The sequence below is a fragment of the Merops nubicus genome, unplaced genomic scaffold (genome assembly GCF_000691845.1).
Source record: "Merops nubicus isolate BGI_N331 unplaced genomic scaffold, ASM69184v1 scaffold5694, whole genome shotgun sequence".
In the NCBI taxonomy this organism is placed as follows: Eukaryota; Metazoa; Chordata; class Aves; order Coraciiformes; family Meropidae; genus Merops; species Merops nubicus.
In genome coordinates this window covers 22,816-42,857 of record NW_008602160.1, presented here as the reverse complement: position 1 = coordinate 42,857, position 20,042 = coordinate 22,816, and the positions used below count along the sequence as shown (strand labels likewise).

Here is a 20,042-nt window from a genome sequence, read left to right as displayed (position 1 = left end):
TGCTGAACCTCTTAATTTTAGAAATGGCAGAGCAGGAGACTGTGTGTATTTTTCTACTGCCAAGTATAAATACCTTAAAATGATGTGTATGACTAGGAATCTTTTCTTCTGCACACATCTGAGAAGCCCTCTGAAAGATAATGCCCAGTAGCTGAATATCCTGGTGTTCTTTGAGTGTTGAGTAGTTAAGTCAGTTATCCCATTAAACTGATTTTGAACTTTGTTCCCTGGTTTGACCTTCAAACCTAGTGTTAAATATTATCCTGGATATGTTCTTATACTAAATAAGAGATTTTTTGCAGATTCAAATTTTGCATTTTTATATCTGTTGTATCCTGTGTGTATACACAACCATTAAAATTGTTGAATTTACTTAAATATATTTTTTCTTATAGGTTAATCATGTCATATAGAAGCACTATGGTGTTACAGTATGGTTTTAACTATTTCTTTATTTTCTGTAGATCAATGTCAGAGTAACTACAATGGATGCAGAGCTGGAATTTGCCATCCAGCCCAATACGACAGGCAAGCAGCTCTTTGATCAGGTAACTCGTGTCTTGGTGTATATATATGTGTACAAACATAACTATTGTGGGAATTAAGGCCAGTTTTAGAAAGCAGAAGTGTTCTTGTGTAGTTTTTCTCCTTATTATCCAGTCTATGCTCTGTTTGAATTTCCTTGTTGCTTCTCATGGAATGCATTAAATTCAAAGACAGCTCTGTGTAAATAGGTTAATTAACAGTGAGGCTTCAGCTGAATTACACGTATAGAACTGCTTTGAAATTAACAGTGTTTTTTATGTCTAATCCCATTATAGTTGCAACTGCACTATAATTGTTAGTTATGTGTATGAGAAATTTATATAGCCTTCACTATTTGATAATGAATGTAACAATAAAAGTTCATTAAGGAAAGCTAGCATCTTTGGTGTGCTTTGTGGTTTGTTTTTTTTTTTTTTATTTTAAAGAATGGAAGGTGTAGATACTTTTTTACTTCACGTGTGTTAGAAAAGTGATGTTGATCCAGGCTGAAATCTAAATTAAAGATCACTAAAGGGAAAATGATGGCTTTAAAGTGCTTATAGATTGCAGATCCATCAAGACTACATATTCTCACTTGATAGTGGCTTTGTCAAATGGGCTAAATGAATGAGTTCTTAAGAAGAGTTGTTCTCACGTCCATTTCATGTGATGTCAGCCATCAGAATCTTTGAACTATTTTTTTTATCTGGGTTGTGGGGTGTTCTGGAAAATATTAAGAATTGAATATTATCTAGATCTGAGATGTGTCTCTTTAGTTAAAAATGCAGAAATATTCAAGTTACTCTTCAAAACCAGTTTAACTACACTAATGTTGTTTCTGCTAGAACTGTTGTTTCTGTCCTCTCTCTGTAAGTGTATGAAGTATGTAATGATGGCTATTAAACCACATTACTAAGCTAACAATGTGCCCTCACAGCCCAGAAAGCCAATCACGTCCTGGGCTGCATCAAAAGAAGTGTGGCCAGTAGGCCAAGGGAGGTGATTCTGCCTCTACTTTGCTCTGGTGAGATGCCACCTGGAGTACTGTGTCCAGCTTTGGCAGTCCCCACAGAAGAAGGACATGGACCTGATCAAGCAGGTCCAGAGGAGGGCCATGAAGATGGTCGGAGAGCTGGAGCACCTCTCCTGGGAGGACAGGCTGACAGAGTTGGGGTTGTTCAGCCTGGAGAAGAGAAGGCTTCAGGGAGACCTTATAGTGGCCTTCCAGTAATTAAAGGGGACCTACAGGAAAGTCAAGGAGAGACTCCTCGGGCCTAGTGTAGGGATAGGACAAGAGGTAATGTTTTTTTAAACTGAGAGAAGGTAGATTTAGATTAGAAGTTAGGAAGGAATTCTTTAATGTGTGGTGGTGAGACACTGAACAGGTTGCCCAGAGCAGCTGCAGGTGCCCCATCCCTGGAAGTGTTACAAGGCCAGGTTGGATGGGGCTTTGAACAACCTTGTCTACTAGAGGGTGTCCTTCCTTGCCCATGGCAGAAGGGTTGGAATTGGATGATCTTTAAGGTCCTTTCCAATCCAAACTGCTCTATGATTCTGTGATTAAAAGAGAGTAGCAGACTGCAAGTGTTCTTTAAGAACTCATTCAAAGTTTTAATTGACCTTTGAGAGTTGATTAAATATCTTAGTATATGGAGAATATTTGTTTTGTAACATTAAGCTTTTTCTTTTGGATAAACGAATTTTCATTTGCAATTTGATTGTCTAACTCTTAACACTTCTACCCCCTCCCACTTTCTCTAATATCAATAGGAGTATATCTTCAGCTTCTACATAGGAATAGACTTTGTGACTTTCAAAAAGACTTCTTGAAGAAAGGGGTTATCCTTCTTTTTGTCTAACCAACACCACCATCACATAAAGTATGTTATTCCATGGCACAGAAGCATGAAGCTGTTAATTCTCATTTGCCAACCTTTGCTATCTTCTGCTATGCAGTATTGGGTGGGGTGACATTCTGCTGTGTAATGTCTTGTGCCCAGGCAATCAGGTTCATCCAAATTGGGACATTCACAAGCAGGGAACAAAGATACAACTCTTCAACTTTGTTCCTTGATTCACTTTGTGGCATTTCACACACAACCTCTTACAGTCAGCTTCTAGAAGTTTAAACTGAAAAATTGTTAGGTCAAGCAAAATCAACCGGCATAGTTGTGTGTGAGGAGAGAAATGTTTCCTGCCTGATCTTCAATTCCTATAGAGGTTCTGCAGAGTAACATGAAGAGCTGAACTGAATTGCAAAAGCAGCATGAAATTTTCAAACCAAAGTTACACTGTTTCTCTACAGAAAGAGAATTAACTAGCACTGTTACTGAGAGGATTGGTCTTCAAGATTTATGCAGGAATGGTGGACATGATAGTAGACTTGATCAGTGCATGCAGAAAATAACCTCTCCATGAATCTAGCTCTTGTCTAGTGCTCCTCTGTGTTTTTGGTGAGCAACGTGTCCTTTTCTTTCAGCCAGCAGTTCTTTTTCAGCTTTTAATGGGTGTTTTCTGAAGTTGATGATTTCTTTCCCATTCTGTATTTGTGTGTTCATCATTTTCATCTGCTAGGGAACAAGAATTCTACATTTGACAGTTGTGGTTTTCTCTTTTCTCTTCCACTGTGAAACTCAGTAAAGTCCTTATTTATTGCACAAGCCCATTCTTTAAAAAAAAGTCATATTTTAGAAGGTGTCTTAACATATTTATTGCTAGTCCCCCTGTCTATCCTGTCAGTGGTCAGAATTGCCAAGGGGAGATGTGTCCTCTTGCCAACCCAATTTAGCATCTGTAACTTTCTTCTCCTAAGAACAGCTTTTTGGTGCATAGTTTCTGCACACTTGTGGTAATAGTGGGGGTTGTTTTCTTGTTTTCAATATGGTGTTAGCACTGAGCATCAGTACTCCTGGTTTACTGCAGTTGCCATCAGAAATGAGGGTTGCCTCCTGTATTTCAAGTTACACCCTACTGTCTTTTATAGATACCTTAGAAGCCTCCCTTATGATCTTTCAGAAGCTAACTTGGTGAAATTCTTGCTAGGTTGTCTTTATGTGTATGTTTTGCCAAAACGTGTGTATCGTTCTGGTTGCTTTTCTTCTCCAAGAAGTTTTTGTTGCCTATTAATATTCAAGTTGTAGGATGTGATGGTGAATAAATCCTTTTTCCAGATGTGATGAAGACTTTCCTGAAGCAAATTAATTGATCTTTTGAGCCGGAATCAAACTCAGAGGTTCTCATTCTGTAATGGTTTTTCATATGACATTGCTGCAGTGCATAAGTGCTTCTCGAATCTTGATACAGGGTTTCAGATATTTTTTTTCCATTCGAACTGAGAGGCAGTGACAGACGATGCTCTTTCCTTATTTGAGTCTGAAGTAAAACAGGCTAATGTGTAAGCTGTGTTCAGTGTTTGTTTGCAAGCATGTGTAACTGCATTGCAGTAGACAAGTTGTCTGTATTTAATGTGCATCTCAGTTGAAGGGCCATAGTGGATGAGAGCAAAATGTTTTGACGGGAGCATAAGCACTTGTCTCTGCAGGCATTATGGGCAGAGCTGTTGAGCATCTGCAGTTCTTACTGACTTCTGCACTTCAGAGCTGGAAGGGCCATAGTGGATGAGAGCAAAATGTTTTGACGGGAGCATAAGCACTTGTCTCTGCAGGCATGGGCAGAGCTGTTGAGCATCTGTAGTTCTTACTGACTTCTGCACCTCAGAGCTGATCAGGTATGAAGGCTCAGCTTGGGCAGCTGCGAAATAAAGAGCATTCTCAGTCATCTGATAAAGCCATGAGTAGTTTGATCATCACCATGTAGGAGGCATGTGCCAAAAGAAGCAGCAGGTCTGAAATTTCTGTGTTGGGACACCAAATTTAATGCTAGTCAGAACCATACTAGTAACATAAACTTGTCTTACTATTTCATATGTTCCTAAAGTAAATGTTGTAAGATTTCTAGAGAAAATAACTGTACTCCCTAAAGCAATCAGGTTGGATCTATGAACATTGTCCATTTTGTGCTTTGGAGCTTGAAAGGGTAGAGGAGGAAAAAATGTGCACACTTAAATGATTAAGTATTGATACAAATATGCAAGGCATCACAAGTAAGTTTGTGTAGCTGTCTTGTGACATTTGCTAATTTTAAAAATCTTGATTTTGCAACCTGATAGTACTACTTTAAAATGGAGGAGGTTCTGTGTGTAAAATTCTATTTACGTCACATGCATCTGAATGCTTCCATAAAACAGCCTGCAGTAAACCAGCTTACCAGCATGGTCCAACCTGAGAACCCACATAAGTACTGCCATACTGGGTCTTTTGGAGCCAGAGTTTACACTTATTTAATAGTCTTTGCTGGACCTTTCTGATTAATTGTTTACTGAATCCACATGTACTTTTACTATGCAAAAGACTTGGAAGATAGCTCCATGGTTTCATTATACTCTGTGTAGTAAAAGTGTTTCTTTTAGTTTCCTTTGAACTTATCCTAATGACTTCTGTTGATTCTCTTAATTCTTACGTTATGAGAAATAGCAAAGAATCATTCTCAATTTTTCTTCTACATGCCATGCCAGTTTTATAGACCTGTGTCATATTTTTTCTTATTCCTCTAGCTGTAGCCTTTAGTTCTTGTCTTAGCTATGCAGAAAATGCTCCATGTCACTGATGAGGCTTTTCAATATTTCTGAAATGTTTCCCATGCTTGCAGCATCCTTTTTCAAGCAGATATGACCAGTCCGTATGTAGCGTTAGAGATCTGGGAATACTATAGATGTCTGTAGTAATATAACAGCTTTGTTGCTTTTTTCCTTTATGACAAGAATCTTGTTTGAATAATGAAAATTGTTGTCTTTTCCATACAGTATTTTGCTTTTATCGAGTATCGTCCATTGAAGTTCATCTTCCTTTTTTCTGTTCATTCATAGACCTTTATGGAAGGCTTTCTGCAGCAGGTTTTGTCACATTAGTTCCTCCTTTCTTACAGACCGCATGGATAGTCCTGTGGGACTTCCCTAATGGTTACACTAGTCTGTTGTGAAAACAGTTTGCTTGGGTTTTTTTCCCCCCCTTTCTTCTTAACTAGTATATCCATAAAAAGACCTTCTCTCTATTCAAGGACAGTTTTATTTCTTTTAGTAACCTTTGGTGATAGACCTGATGGGAAGTGTTACAGGAAATGCATGTATGGTTTATCTGCTAGATCATCGTGATCCCTTTTATCATTAACTCTTAGAAGATCTCAAAAACATTGAAGGAGGTGATTTTATCCTCATTACTTTATACTTGTCCACAGGTGCTACTCTTTATTATAGTTTCACTGGTTGTCGTCTTTCAAAGGGGACTTTACTTGTCTGTAGGTCTGCAGATCACTTCCCGGAGGTGCTTTCAAGTATCAGGGTACTGTTGGCTACCTTCAGGTGCTGACTTTGATGTGCACAGTAAACAGGACATGCCAGCTGGTGGTAGTTTGGTGGCTCAGTGTTTAAGTTTATTTAGAACTCTGCAGTGAATGCTTCCCTGAACCCATTGTTTTGCTACTCTTTTAAAATATTTTTTTGTTTGTTCTCGTAAAACGTGATTGCTTTTTGTTTTGAAGTGGTTTCTGTAGCTTAATTGCTATTAAAGAAAATCCTGTTGTAGTGATTATTGATGATTATGAATCATTTATCTTCAGGTAGTGAAAACTGTTGGTCTTCGTGAAGTCTGGTTTTTTGGGCTGCAGTATGTGGACAGCAAAGGCTACTCAACGTGGCTGAAGCTAAATAAAAAGGTAACAATACCCTAATGTTTAGGTAAATGTACAGTTTGAAACATACTTTTATAAGGCTTTCTGATTTAATGTTGTAGATGTGATATAATTAACTTCATAGTTAGGTGAAAAGTTGCTTTTCATTTGGTTTAAATGATAAAATAGTGTTAAGTTTGGTTAGTTATAAAAGAATATGGAGGGCTGCATCAACATTTAATTTGACAAGGAGATACTGTTTCCTGTATTTCCAGTACCATCTTCATGCATGCATTAGGAAAATTGAAACTCATATGATTGTCCTGTTTTCATGTAGTAAAATATAATAGAATAAATGTTTTAAACTTGAGACGTCTGTGTGTCTGAAGTATTTGGGCTTTAGGAATTTGCATGTATACAGCTATAGATCTTTAAAGAAGGCCAATAAGAGGCTCCTAAACTTCTGTTTAGGTGTCTCATTGGTAGGTGGTAGGGTAATTTTTGTTCTGCTTTTCACCAACAGCACTGAGAACTTTCTATTTCCCAGCTATTGGGAATCAGGTCAATATAGTTTCAATTTGATTAATGAAGTTGAATAGTTACTTTTAACTTTACACTGTTTAGAATAAAGATTTTTTTAATTAATAACCTGACAGACAATATTAGAGTTCAACTTAAGAATACATTTTTTATCTTCAGTATTAGGAGGTAAATTGAGAGGTTTTTAGGAGTGAGTCCCACTGTCTGAATTTAATCTTCTCCTGTAGTAAATCCAGGGAGTTAAGCTTGCTAACCATCAAAGCTATCTCCTGGAGTTTCATGTATGTCTTGTTTCATACACAAATGTTGTAGTACTACAAATATGCTGTTAGCCCTAATGGCTTGTGCCCAGTGTTTGGAGACTACAGGATTTAGTACATGATTTACAAAAAATACAGAAGACATTACTCTGTGAAAGTCTGAAGCAAGTTAAGTTGCTGGTGCAGTTCAGGAGCAGCAAGGGTGTACTAATTTCCCTTAGATTTGACCAAGGCAGTTATCTGTGTGGGGTGGTTTTTTTAAAGCTTGTAACATTTAATTCTTAAATAAGATCATCATAAACTGGCTTTAACTTGTAAGCTATTATTTAAATATTTGAGGTAAATATAGGTAAGATCTGATAAATCACAGAATAGGTGTGCAAATGAGGTTTTAGTATGATGAGCACAACTAATCATTCACTGGTAAGATTAAAGTGAAATACTCTGTAAAGCAGAAGCAGATGGACAATGATGAAGAGTGAGCAAAACTTAAAATTGACATCTGACATGTTAAATATAGTACTTATGCTGCCTTAAGTACATAATTAAATGGTTGCATTATATTTACAGTTTTTGGTACTTTGTACAAGTCAATGAAATAGATGCATCATTTCATGCAGAGTGTGGAAGTTTTAGAGGGACTACTAGTGCACATAAAATTAAATGTGTAATAAAGTGCTTAAGGAATTGAGATGTATGAAATTTATTTCATTATAGGGGTACCTTTTAACAATCACGGTATTATTTGATGTTGAAAATAGTTTAATTTTGATTGTTTTTGCTTTAGTCATAAGTGCTGCAAGCTGAGCCCATGGGGAAATTGAAAATTCTGCATAAAAATGAGCTTTTTTTTTTTGTTGAAATTTGAAGTAGACAAAACTTAAGATGACCGTATCTGATCTATTCACAGAAATCGTGATTATAAGGTTTATCCATTCTGGAAAAATATGATTAATGGAATTATGAGTTTTGCACAGGAACAAAGCACATGTACTTAGTTCAGTAGTTCAAGGACTTTTTGAAGAGTCCATCTTTATGCTTACATTGAAGAAACGTGTTGTAGCTCTTGCTAAAGAAACCTTTTTAGACCCTGATTTGTTAATTCCTGCAATTTATTTCTGGAAATAGTTTTGTTTTGTTTTTGTTTTTTTTTTTTAAATTATGTATTACAACTTTTTTCGTAGATCTTTATTGTGATAAATAAAAATTCACACAAGCCTACCAAAAAAAAAAACCCCAAACCAGCACAAACAAAAAAAAAAAAAAACCCAAACCCACAAAACACACAAACCCATGACTCTAAACAGCCTTTGAGTAGTATTTCAGAATTGTCTGATTTATCAAGATTGGTATATTTGATTCACTGCTATGTGAACCTGTAGTGAGTTCCACAGTGGCCTGGCTTGTCAGGAAGCACTGGATTTCAATGTAGAGAAGCTAAAAAGTACATTACTACTGAATGCATTATATTTAACATACCATTTAGTGCTATTTTTCTTTTTACTTCTCCCTCAGGTAACACAGCAAGATGTAAGGAAAGAAAATCCTTTGCAGTTTAAGTTCAGGGCCAAGTTTTTTCCAGAGGATGTATCTGAAGAATTAATTCAGGAAATAACTCAGAGACTTTTCTTCCTGCAAGTCAAAGAAGCAATCTTAAATGATGAAATATATTGCCCACCAGAAACTGCAGTTCTTCTGGCTTCTTATGCTGTCCAGTCCAAGTATGGAGACTACACTAAGGAGATACACAAACTAGGCTACCTAGCCAATGACAGACTTCTCCCTCAGCGGTGAGTGAGACTATTTTTACATCATCTGCTGCATATAAACTTGATTACAGCACATTTTTTATAATTGAAATATTAAGTAATAATGTATATTTAATGGTTGCTTTCATAAGTGCATATTCGGCTAGAAAAAAAATTTAGAGATACTGGTTTAGACTGAATAACAAGGTGAGTGTCACAGCCAGGGGTTTCTTGAGACCTGTTTTCTGTCCTGGCCACAACCAGGTGCATAGATTTAGTTGAACAAATTTCCAAAGTACTCAGATATTCCTGGAGGCTTGCTTCTCCTCAGTTAAGATCAAAATACTTACTATAGAAGTCACTAAGATTCATTTAATACCCCTTCAGGTCTTGATTTTTTTTTTTTTTTTTTGGTACATTGAAATGATGATAATTTTCTGAAAGTAGCTATAAAGCATATTGCAAATACAATATATTGCAGAAAAATACTAGCCTGGACAGAAACTTTAGAAACTAAATTGTTGTCATTGCTGTTGAGTATAAGCTGTTGTATCAGTCACTCATCTTATTGGCTGGGAAAAGTTAAGCACCAAGGTGATAATTCTGTTTCTTTACGCAACTGAAACCATGCTCCTGGCGTGTCTCAGCAGCAAGAAAAGCATTGCAACACAGATGTACAAAGTTAGACTGTTCTGTTAGTGTAGATGAATCTGTGACACGTTGGGGACAGATGTCTCCTTACTAAATATGTAATATTAATGCATCTTCAAAGAAATGAGAGCCGTGGAATAATTTTATTTAGAAGTCATATGTTTTGTCTCTTTGGCTTGAAAACTAAAAGTAGAAACACTTTACTAGTGTAACTGATCTTCGAGCAAGCAAAAAAGCATTTCAAAGGGTTGTGGTGAAGTATTGAAATTAGTATTTCTGAAAATATTTCAGACTTTTAAATATCCTGTCTAGGAGTTCTGGTTTTGGCTGTTTACTTCCTTCTTGTGACAATGAAGTCTAGTAGTTCTTTCTAGAAAAAATACCCTTTGTTAGGAAGGCAAGGAGAGAACCTTGTAGAACCAGTAAAACTGTCATTACTGGCTATGTTAGTTCACAAATCTTGGTTTTTGCTCAGTTATGATGACAGCCTGTGAACACTGTAGTGCTTGTGTATGACACAAATTCAAATACTTAGGATGCTCCTTTTCATGGCAAATGTTCAGATGATTTCCAAGCATATGCTTTCAACTAGTTGTGTGCCTGTCTGCACACAGTGAGCAAACAGCTTTTGTATTCATTCTAACACAATTATTCCTGTTTTGCCTCCTGTCACTGGGAAAGCTAACACATACATCATAAAAATACTTCAGAACAGTGTACAATATAATGTCAGAAACATTTCCTTCCCTAAGCAGAGTAGCTTTGCAAAATACTACTGAAAAAGGTGAGAAGATTTGCAGTTCCCCTTAATTGTAGAGTCTTGATGTTCACCTGTCAAAACTACTGTGTAATTTCTTGGCTCAAAACTATGGGCTGGGTAGCAACAAAGCATCAGATACTTGCTGAGTTCCTCTGTTGCAATTGTCCTTGCATATTTGCTAGTGAAGTTTCAGCAGCAGCATGTGACGAGAGAATGAAGGGGAACAAATGACAAGGTGGCTGTTGACAAAAACATTGCCAGTTTAAGGATATGATAGAAACACAGAATCGTTTGAAGTTGAAAGAGGAGCTCTGAAGATCATCTAGTCCAGTCCCCCCACTCAAAGCAGAGTCACCTGGAGACGCGGTCGACGCCCCAAGCCTGGCAGTGTTTAAGAGGCATTTGGGCAGTGCCCCTAGTAATGTGGTTTAACTTTTGGTCAGCCCTCCTGAGTTGGTCAGGCAGTTGGACTTAGATAATTGTTGTAGGTAACTTCCCACTGAAATATTCTAATTACAGCATGTTCCTCAAGGCCTTTTCCAGTTGAGATTTGAATATTTCTATGGACTCTGCAGCATCTCTGGGCAAACTGTTCTAGTGTTTGACCACCTCCACAGTAAAGAGAGAAAATAAAAAATGATGTTCAAGTGTTTCACTTGTGCTCATTGCCTCGTGTCTTTCAACTCCAATTCAAAAAGAAGAAAGCATGAAGAATTTCTGTAGAAGCAGAAATTTTACTTAATTTGGAAAGGCCAAGAGAGCAGAAGTCGCCATGAGGGTGACTGAGCGCTGGCACAGGTTGCCTGGAGAGCTTGTGTAGCCTCCCTCCTTAGAGATATTTAAAAAGCTGTCTAGACAGCTGGCTGTAGGTGACCCTGCTTGAGCAGATGGGTGGACATGGTGACCTCTAGAGGTCCCTGCCAGCCTCAACTGTCCTGTGATTCTGTGAAGAGGTTGGGAGCAGAGCTTTTGTATTCAGCTGAGCACTTGTGTGACATAATCCTGGGATTCCATATTGCACAATATCCTGTGTTGTTCTTCACTTTTTTCATGGCTAGCTTTGCTATACTGATGTGAAAGCTTTTTTGAACATTTTTTGAGTATCTGCTGGAGGAGTAAAAAATAATGGTGGAAAGCAGCACATAATGTAAATATCACAATGTGAAAGTCAGACCCAGTTTAATTACAGAACTTCATTAATAAGTTAACGTAGTCCTAGAGGACTTAAGAAAAGTAACAGAAACTTGTAAATGATGGCCAGGATGCTTTTAGATTATTGCAGCCAAAGCAGGCGGTTCTGCCGTGTGTGTTCTATAACAGGCTTCTCTAAGTATTATATTTAGGGCATATATTCAAGGCTAAAGATGAGAAGACAAAAGAAAACTGATGTCTTGTTGCTGCATGTTCTTGTATCGGTTGGCTGTGAACACCTCAGCTTTGTGCAGGTGCAAAAACTGAAATCTCTGCCTCATTTTTGAGGAAGAAAGCCTGTTGATAGGGATGTACACTAAGCAAATCAAAGTGTGATACGGCTACCACTGAAAAGTGCACTTCAGTAGATATGAGGCAGAGCAGCAAATCAAGTGGCAGAAAGATCCTGTAACAGAAGACTGCACTATTGTGTTATGCATCATTCAGTCTTTTTTATTGTACTTTGCTGAAAGGGCAGGGAAAAGTAGTAAATCCTTTACTAAGAGAAAGTAAGGAAAACAACTGTTCTGCCTTCTTCAGTAATATTTTCCAGTCTCTTATTTTTTAAAATTGTCCTTTAAAATAATTTCTCTAGGGATGAAATGCTAAGTGCATGTAGTAAAAGCTTAATAAAGTTATCTTATGCATTTGATTTCTTACTGCAGTGCTGCATCAAAGTTAGAATCATAGGATCATTGGGGTTGGAGAAGATCTCTAAGATCAAGTCCAACTGTCAACCCAACGCTACCGTTACCACTAAACCATGTCCTGAAGTACCACGTCTGCATGTTTTTCTTAACACCTCCAGGGATGGTGACTCCACCACCTCCTTGGGCAGCCTGTTCCAATTCTGTTCCAGGTTACAGTAGGTCAAAATACAATTCTATCATTGCAGTAGATACGCCTCAAATAGTTTTCTGAAACCGCTTCACTATTGATTTTATTTATTAAAAAAGAAAAAATCAGAACCCCCAACAAAGTAATATGCTAACTTAGGTTAAGGTGTTAATTTTTCTTCTAAATGACTGCAGAATTAAAACCTGGGAGTATCTGTGCATACCTAGAGATTAATTTGCAACACAGTCATATGAAGATTATATAGGTTTGCATTTTTTCAGGTGTTCTAAACATTACTTTTTATGATGTTATTGAAGTTGAGATACATCATGGCATGGCTTTTATACTACAAAGAGTATATAGAATACCATAAAAAAGTGATTTCACACTATTTTGAAAGCCTATTTGTTGAAATGCAGATTTTTTCTGTCTGGGTTAAAAAGATGAGCAGTGTATAGGAAGTAATACGTAGTTTTGTTCAGTTAAAACATACGTTATGCTCTATAACCAAACTTACTTTTGTAACTTTAAGAGGCTAAAGTGGTTGTCAGTGTTATCTAATAGCAACAACTTCTACTTGCAGTGTGTTAGAACAGCACAAACTGACAAAAGAACAGTGGGAAGAAAGAATACAGAACTGGCATGAAGAGCACAGGGGAATGTTAAGGTAATTTCTGTAAAAGTGTTCTCGGACCTTTAAGGTTTTTTTTTGTTGTTATCAGGATGGGAGGTGGCATATTTGTTTGGAAACTACTTGCGTTTATTCTGATCAGGGCAGGTGGTTATCAAAAATTCCATGAAAGCTTCAGTGAGAGTTCATTTTTCTGGTTAGATTATTGGATTACCTGTGTGATTTCTGGTAAGCTTGTCAACTGCCTTTATCTGCGGTTGCCTACCTCTAAAATATATTTAGTATTTCCTTAGTTCCTGGAGGGAGAAGACAAAGTGTGATGATTTGACTGTACTTGGGTAGTAGGATGTAGAGCTCTACAAGGATCTGAGTCAATGTACACACGCATGAATTTCAAAGAGAGATTTATTTCCTAACTAAATTTTACATTAATTAATTATTCTACAGTCCACTTATTCTTATAACGTGCTTTTGATTTGTTTACACTATGCCATTTTTTTTTCTTTTTTTCATCAGGGAAGATTCTATGATGGAATACCTTAAGATAGCACAAGACTTGGAAATGTATGGAGTCAACTATTTTGAAATAAAGAATAAGAAAGGAACTGAACTGTGGCTAGGAGTTGATGCTTTGGGTCTGAATATTTATGAGCATGATGACAAGTAAGTGGCTAATACTCATTTTACAGTTCTGTACTAGGAGATCCTATCTGAGATTATATAAAAACCACTTAATTGCATGTTCAATAACATCTAGCAAAACAGGTTCTCAAACAACTTCTAATTTATGTAAAAGATAGCAAGAGAGACAGATGCTAACTGCAAGAATATTTGAATTTTAAAGTTCAAATGGGGATACAGAAGAAGGGAAAAGAAGAGCAGTTCTGTGAAAACGTAAATTTACATTGCTTACTATGGATCTATGATAGCTAGGCCATCTTTATATGGTTTCTTTCTGTACTTTTCACTCCCTCAAGATTTCCTCTTCAATCAGGATGAAAAGGAAATTGAGAAGCTGAGCAACATATTTAATGAGAAGCATTTTTGTATGAACAGTGACTAGGGTTGTTACAGCTGCTAGAGCAGGGAAGTGTTTGGTATCTAAAAGTAAAAGCCTTTAGACATCAAAGAAAACAGTCCTGAAAAACAGATGAAATATTCTGTCCTACTTCAAGAGGGATAAAGCTGAAATGTACAAAATTCAAAGAATCTGAAAACAGAACAACATTCTTTTATTTCTTTCCAAACACTTGTTAGTAGCATCTGACATCAACAGTCTCTTCACAGTGATTTGAAGTTAAACCTGTGTCCAATATGAGGTAACAGCTGTCAACTGAACTTCAACTTAATGCTCTTTGGGTGTACTCTGGAACAAAATTCTGTGAGCCTTAATTGCCATTAGATGGCAATATAACTCCTGAAAGAAGGAAATGCACAGGAAATGTTCAGATCAGATTCAGTGATCAGCAAATTTTTGACATTCTTTAACTTTAGCAATCAAATACTTTAAACTTGTTTTCTAATGCTTGTAGTTAACATAATATAAAGAACTTTTTTTACTCATGGAGAAAAATACTGTTACATGGTGCATAACACTGTAACAGTGTGAACTGCTTTTATTTTACTTAAGATGCAAGGGAAATAAATTTAACTTGAACTTTGGAAATACAAGAACACATCTGAGTTAAACTGAAGTACAACATTGCTGAAGGCTGATTTTATTTGTCTTTGAAATGTTAGACTTTTCTCAAACTTAAATAGTTATTTTCACTCAGAATGAAACTATTGATAGCTTATAAAGTATCAATGCATGATTATGATGTTTAGCATCTATATAATGGTTGTAGAATAAGTCACAAATAGAAATTCCTTCTGTTACAGTATCATGTAATTTATTAATTATGTGATTTATTTGTTTGATGGAATGTGTAGAAAAAGAAAACAATTGTTTACCAAGATAAGTTTGGACTGTTGTTACATTTTGTAAATTTAAGTGTGATAGTGAAAATAGTGTGGAGTTAAGACTTAGTGAACATAAATAAAATGCACATGTTAGCTGCTTCTAATGAGAACTTTTTCTCTTTTGAAGGCTGACACCCAAGATTGGTTTTCCTTGGAGTGAAATCAGAAACATCTCTTTTAACGACAAAAAATTTGTCATAAAGCCAATTGACAAAAAGGCCCCTGTAAGTAGTGTGTAGGATAGTATGCCTTTGTATGTGAAGAGACTTAAACCTGCAGGGACTTGCTTTGGCATTATGGCATTGAACAAATATTTTTTGACAATAATTATTCTTATGGGTAGAACAGTCACTAATGAAAAGGAAATTTGGATTTTGAAGTATGGTATGTATATTTTCTCTTTTCATTCTTGTTGATAGTCTTAAAGAGATTTTATGATTTTTATTGTTTTTAAAATTGAATTCAACTCCTTTTGTGTTGTGTTGAAAAGCCTCATAGCGTAAGAGGGTAGCTTCTCTAGGTTAAAAGTTTTCAGAAATAGTGTATAGAATAGTCTCATCTTTTTGGAGAGTTTAAATAATTTTATGTAAACTAGCTAACCTCTACGTGGAGAAATCCAGGTGTAATTCTGAATTTACCTTACCAGTTCTTATCAGTAAATAGATTTACAGCTTATGGTGTTGGATTGCTCAAAGGATGAATGTCAAAATGCTTCTAAGTTTTTAAATTTAACAAATGCAAACCTGCAGTAATGCTTTGAGTCTTGTCACAACTGTTTTTTTTAGATTAATGAATATGCTGCAATTATTTTTTTTTTCTAGGATTTTGTTTTTTATGCACCTCGTCTGAGAATCAACAAGCGAATTTTGGCACTGTGTATGGGAAATCATGAATTGTACATGAGGAGGAGGAAACCTGATACAATTGAAGTGCAGCAGATGAAGGCCCAAGCTAGAGAGGAGAAACATCAGAAACAATTGGAAAGGTAATTAACAAACTTCCATGAAACAGAAAAATATTCTTCTACCCTTTTAAGAAAACAAAGTTGTAGAATATCAGACATCTTGGCATTCTAGAAAAGAGAGAGCTGCTTTTCTTTCTGTAGTTTGTAAGCAGGTTTGTGGGTTGGCATGGCTCACCTCTCTTAGTAGAAAGCTGTATCTTTTTTGAGCTTTCAGAGCAGTAATAGTAGCTGTACTGCTGTTTCTCATTATGTTCTTGTGAAAGAGTCTTAACTCTCTGTTCCTTGATCCTTAGAGACCTCTATTGCTCTACAGGTGAACCCTTAAAGCAAATTCAGTGAAGAATGTCGTGGCTTACCTTTCGTATATTTTAAAAATACCGTTGCTTTGCTAGCTCAGGGAAACATCAGCCACATGTAAAATGCAGGTACAATTGTGGGTTTGCTTGGCTGAAGCGTAACCAAGGTTGCTAGTCAGTTCTAGTTGTAAATTGTTTTTCTGTACAGTATTTTGAAACACAAACTTGATGGTTCTTGCATTATAAACTGAATTTAAAACATTTAAAATGACATGCTTCTCTACTAGCTGAGTAAGCTGAAAAATAGACTACCAGCATCCTTAGAGTAAAATTTAATCTGAGGTTAAAAAAGCTTTTACTTTTTTCTTTTTTCAGGGCACAGTTAGAAAATGAGAAAAAGAAAAGGGAGATAGCAGAAAAGGAAAAGGAAAGAATAGAGCGTGAAAAGGAAGAATTAATGGAACGCTTAAGACAAATTGAGGAACAAACAATGAAAGCCCAGAAAGGTGAGCTCTTATTGGTCCTAGATTTCTTAAATCTGATGAGAATGTTTAGTTCAGTTCCACAGTTTTCTCGGGGTGTGTGTGGTACGTTTTTTTTTTTTTTGTAGTTGTTGTTTCTGTTTGTTTTAGTTTAATAATAACAAGAATTTAGTGGTGTATAATTTGAGATTCTTTCTCAGTGTTAAGTTAGCATGTGTATGTGTGTAATATAAGCCAAATTCTTAATAGAACAAGAGTTTAAATTTTCTTAAATAAAAATTAAATTAATGTATGCACAGTTCAGCTCAGAGTTAGGAAATACTTAAAGTGCTGAAAACCTGGAGTTGAAAGGAGCAGGAAAATTAGAGAGGAAAGTTCAAAATGCTTCCTCTAGGATTTTGTAGAATTTAGCTTTTCATTTTGAAATTCTTTGTTCCTTTGTTTTCTTATTCCCTTGTAAGATTTGAGAATCCTAAATTTAAAGTCTTGTCAGATTTTAGTGAATCAACGTAGTTTCATCAATCGAACTTCTTTGCGTTGAACTGCGCTGTGGCGTCCCTGCTACCGCTACCTCCCAGTCCCTCCTCTCCATGTTATTTTTTTTCTTCAGGTTTGATTCACATTTGTAAAAGTTTTGTTCCGCTCTTCTGCTCATAACTGTTTGCTTCAGGCTGTTGGCTCCAGCTCTGCCCCCACATTTTTCAGTCTTTCAATGCAGAACAGGTTGGACACATCCAGACTAGTAACACGTGAACACATGACTTTGGAACTGTTCAAAGAAGAGCTGTTCCGCCCGGGACAAAACAGTGTCGGGGTGATTCCAAAGCTTTAACAATGTACATATCACAGAACCACACAGAATGTTAGGGGTTGGAAGGGACCTCCAGAGATCGAGTCCAACCCCCCTGCCAGAGCAGGACCATCTAGTCTAGGGCAGGTCACACAGGAACGCATCCAGATGGGTCTTAAAAGTCTCCAAGTGTAACATTTATAAGCAATATAGTCTAATTCCTGATGCATACTACCTAATGTTCATGTGTTGCTGGTCTTCTTAGCTTTCTGTTCACATATGGAAAAGTGTTATATAAATGGTGTCTCTGTTCTGTAGTTGACTTGGTAGTTAAGTGTTCTCCGTTGTCATGAGCAGATTTTGTTTGAGTAGTGTTTTTAAATATTTATGCATTTTATTTGATTTTTGCAAGTACTGCATTTGTACAACTCCACATACTTGTAGAGCTGTTCATTTAATTTCATAACTGAAGTAGTAGGCCTGGGAAGTCAGATGAAGAATATTGATTACATGAGACCTACTTGAAACTACGAGTGCAAAGATTAAGTGTGTGTCAGCATACCTGGGGGAGAGATGCTCTTTTAGTGTGAAAGCATATGATGAAGGGCAAAATGGATTGGTCCAACAACTGAGCTGTTTTTTCTGGTGAAGGAGTCTATGGCAGCTGTGCCTAGACAAAAACATAGTGGAAAATTTATCGTTAGAATCAGCAAGGAGCTTCAGAAAGGCTTTTTTTTTCATAGTTGCCTCATCTCACACATCAGAGCAGTGTATTTTGCATGTGCAAATCTTGCCTTGCAGGCCTCGTAGATTATTACTTCTTCCTATTTCACTTAGGGTTCTGCCCTTTAGATTTTAATATTCGGCTAGCCAGGCAACTAGACAGCTATTATCCTTCCCTTGATTTAAAATTTTCCTGTTTGCACCTTTTTGGCTCTCTTCTATGGAGAATTTGTCTGACCCTTCCAGCGGGTCTTAGCTCATTTTGCTGGAGGCACACACCTAAATTGTGTGTGGAACCTTTGGCAGGCATTTCAATAGAGTAGGGTAGGGTTTTTTTTCCTTTTTTAGTGTTCAAGAGAGTGATCTAATGTATATAAATTCTCCTCGGTAGTAAGAGTGGGGATGTATGTGCACGTGTATAATCTGAAACACTGGGCTGTGAGAACTGTCGGGTGAGATGAATTGTCCCAGGGATGTCTTGAAGAGGGGGAAGAGATCAGGCATGGAGCATAGCTTCAGGTAGCATCCTCTTAGCTTGAGGGAGCTTTGTAAGGCTTTGTCAGCTTTCTAGGTGACTTCATTCTGAGCATGGTCCAGCCGTTACCTGTGTGACGTGGTAGGAAGAGCGAGGCAGTGATATCTTGTCTGCAACCTTTCCTTTTGGCAGAGCTAGAGGAGCAGACTAGAAGAGCTCTAGAACTGGATCAGGAGCGGAAGCGTGCAAAAGAGGAAGCGGAGCGCCTGGAGAGAGAGCGTCGAGCAGCTGAAGAAGCTAAAGCTGCTCTAGCCAAGCAGGCAGCTGATCAGATGAAAAACCAGGAGCAGCTAGTAAGAAGCTTTAACTCTATTTTGAATCAAATTGGAAAAGATAGTTGAAAATTTAGCCTATATTCTTAGTTATATCTATTCTGTCAAATGGACAAGTAAGTTGAAACACAGATAAAATGTGAAGTGTCATTACAGATGTAGTTTTCTAAAAAGTTCCCATGTTAGATTTGCCACTGTTTGCAAGAAAGAAAATTCTGGAGCTATAGGAAGTTAAATGATGAAATAGAGGTCTCAGACTGACAACACTCACTACATTTTCTTTCTAATAGTGTCAGGCTTATCCAGCTGAGAACAAGAGTAGTTTCCTTCTGCAGTCCACTGGGAAGCCTGTTCTCTGAGGCAGGTCTGTTCTGAAGCTTGATGGTGGTGGTGGGGAGTTGGTGACGCTGTGGTTTGTTGGGGTGTTTTTTTTTTTTCCCCCCCCTCTGTTTCCAGCATTACAATATCTTCTCGCATTCTGTGCTACACTACTCCTAATTCAACATTTACGTATAATAACTGAGAAAGATGTGAAAAAAATAACAGAAGAAATTATTTTTCAACTATAAAAATAGCTTTTGATCTTCTGTACACTTAGCACGCATTTCTGAAGGCAAGATTCAGCTTAGTAGTACTAAGATCACAATCCAAAATCATGTTCTTATTGGTGGAACCATTTAAAGTTGTATTAAGCTGTAACAGCCCCACATGCTAATCTGTAACTACAGCTAGCTCTTCCACAGCGATCTTTGGATTTTTTTTTTGTTGTTTTGTGTGTTTTGTTTTTTTGTTTTTTTTTTTTTAAACTTATTTCCATCAGGCAAGAGTACTGATTCATTCCCACTGTCGTGTATGCTTAAAATTTCTATTTTTAGCAGACAGGTGACGGATGGTAACTAATTCAAGTCGGATCACAGCGAAGGCTCTGTTTTCTTCCACTGTAAGGCCAAACTGATACAAAATTAAAACTTCTACTTCATTTTTTTTGTTTGTTTCAGGCAGCAGAACTTGCTGAATTCACTGCCAAGATTGCACTCCTAGAGGAGGCCAAGAAAAAGAAAGAAGAGGAAGCCTCAGAATGGCAGCACAAAGTAATGAGCTCGTGCTGTGTGAAGTCAGAACTTCAAAGAAACTGAGGGAGATGAATCTGG

At 36.9% G+C, this 20,042-nt stretch overlaps 1 protein-coding gene across 2 annotated transcripts in view; it reads left to right on the top strand.

Moving 5' to 3' along the window:
- The window catches only part of RDX (radixin), a 41,155-nt gene that overhangs the window by 8,923 nt on the left and 12,190 nt on the right, over window positions 1-20,042 (top strand). For both annotated transcript variants that reach the window (XM_008938237.1, XM_008938238.1), the window contains exons 2-11: window positions 465-548; window positions 6,199-6,294; window positions 8,565-8,839; window positions 12,820-12,903; window positions 13,384-13,530; window positions 14,957-15,053; window positions 15,651-15,814; window positions 16,465-16,595; window positions 18,752-18,912; window positions 19,890-19,982. In XM_008938237.1, the coding sequence (XP_008936485.1) occupies window positions 465-548; window positions 6,199-6,294; window positions 8,565-8,839; window positions 12,820-12,903; window positions 13,384-13,530; window positions 14,957-15,053; window positions 15,651-15,814; window positions 16,465-16,595; window positions 18,752-18,912; window positions 19,890-19,982 (1,332 nt within the window). The remainder of the gene's footprint in view (window positions 1-464; window positions 549-6,198; window positions 6,295-8,564; window positions 8,840-12,819; window positions 12,904-13,383; window positions 13,531-14,956; window positions 15,054-15,650; window positions 15,815-16,464; window positions 16,596-18,751; window positions 18,913-19,889; window positions 19,983-20,042) is intronic.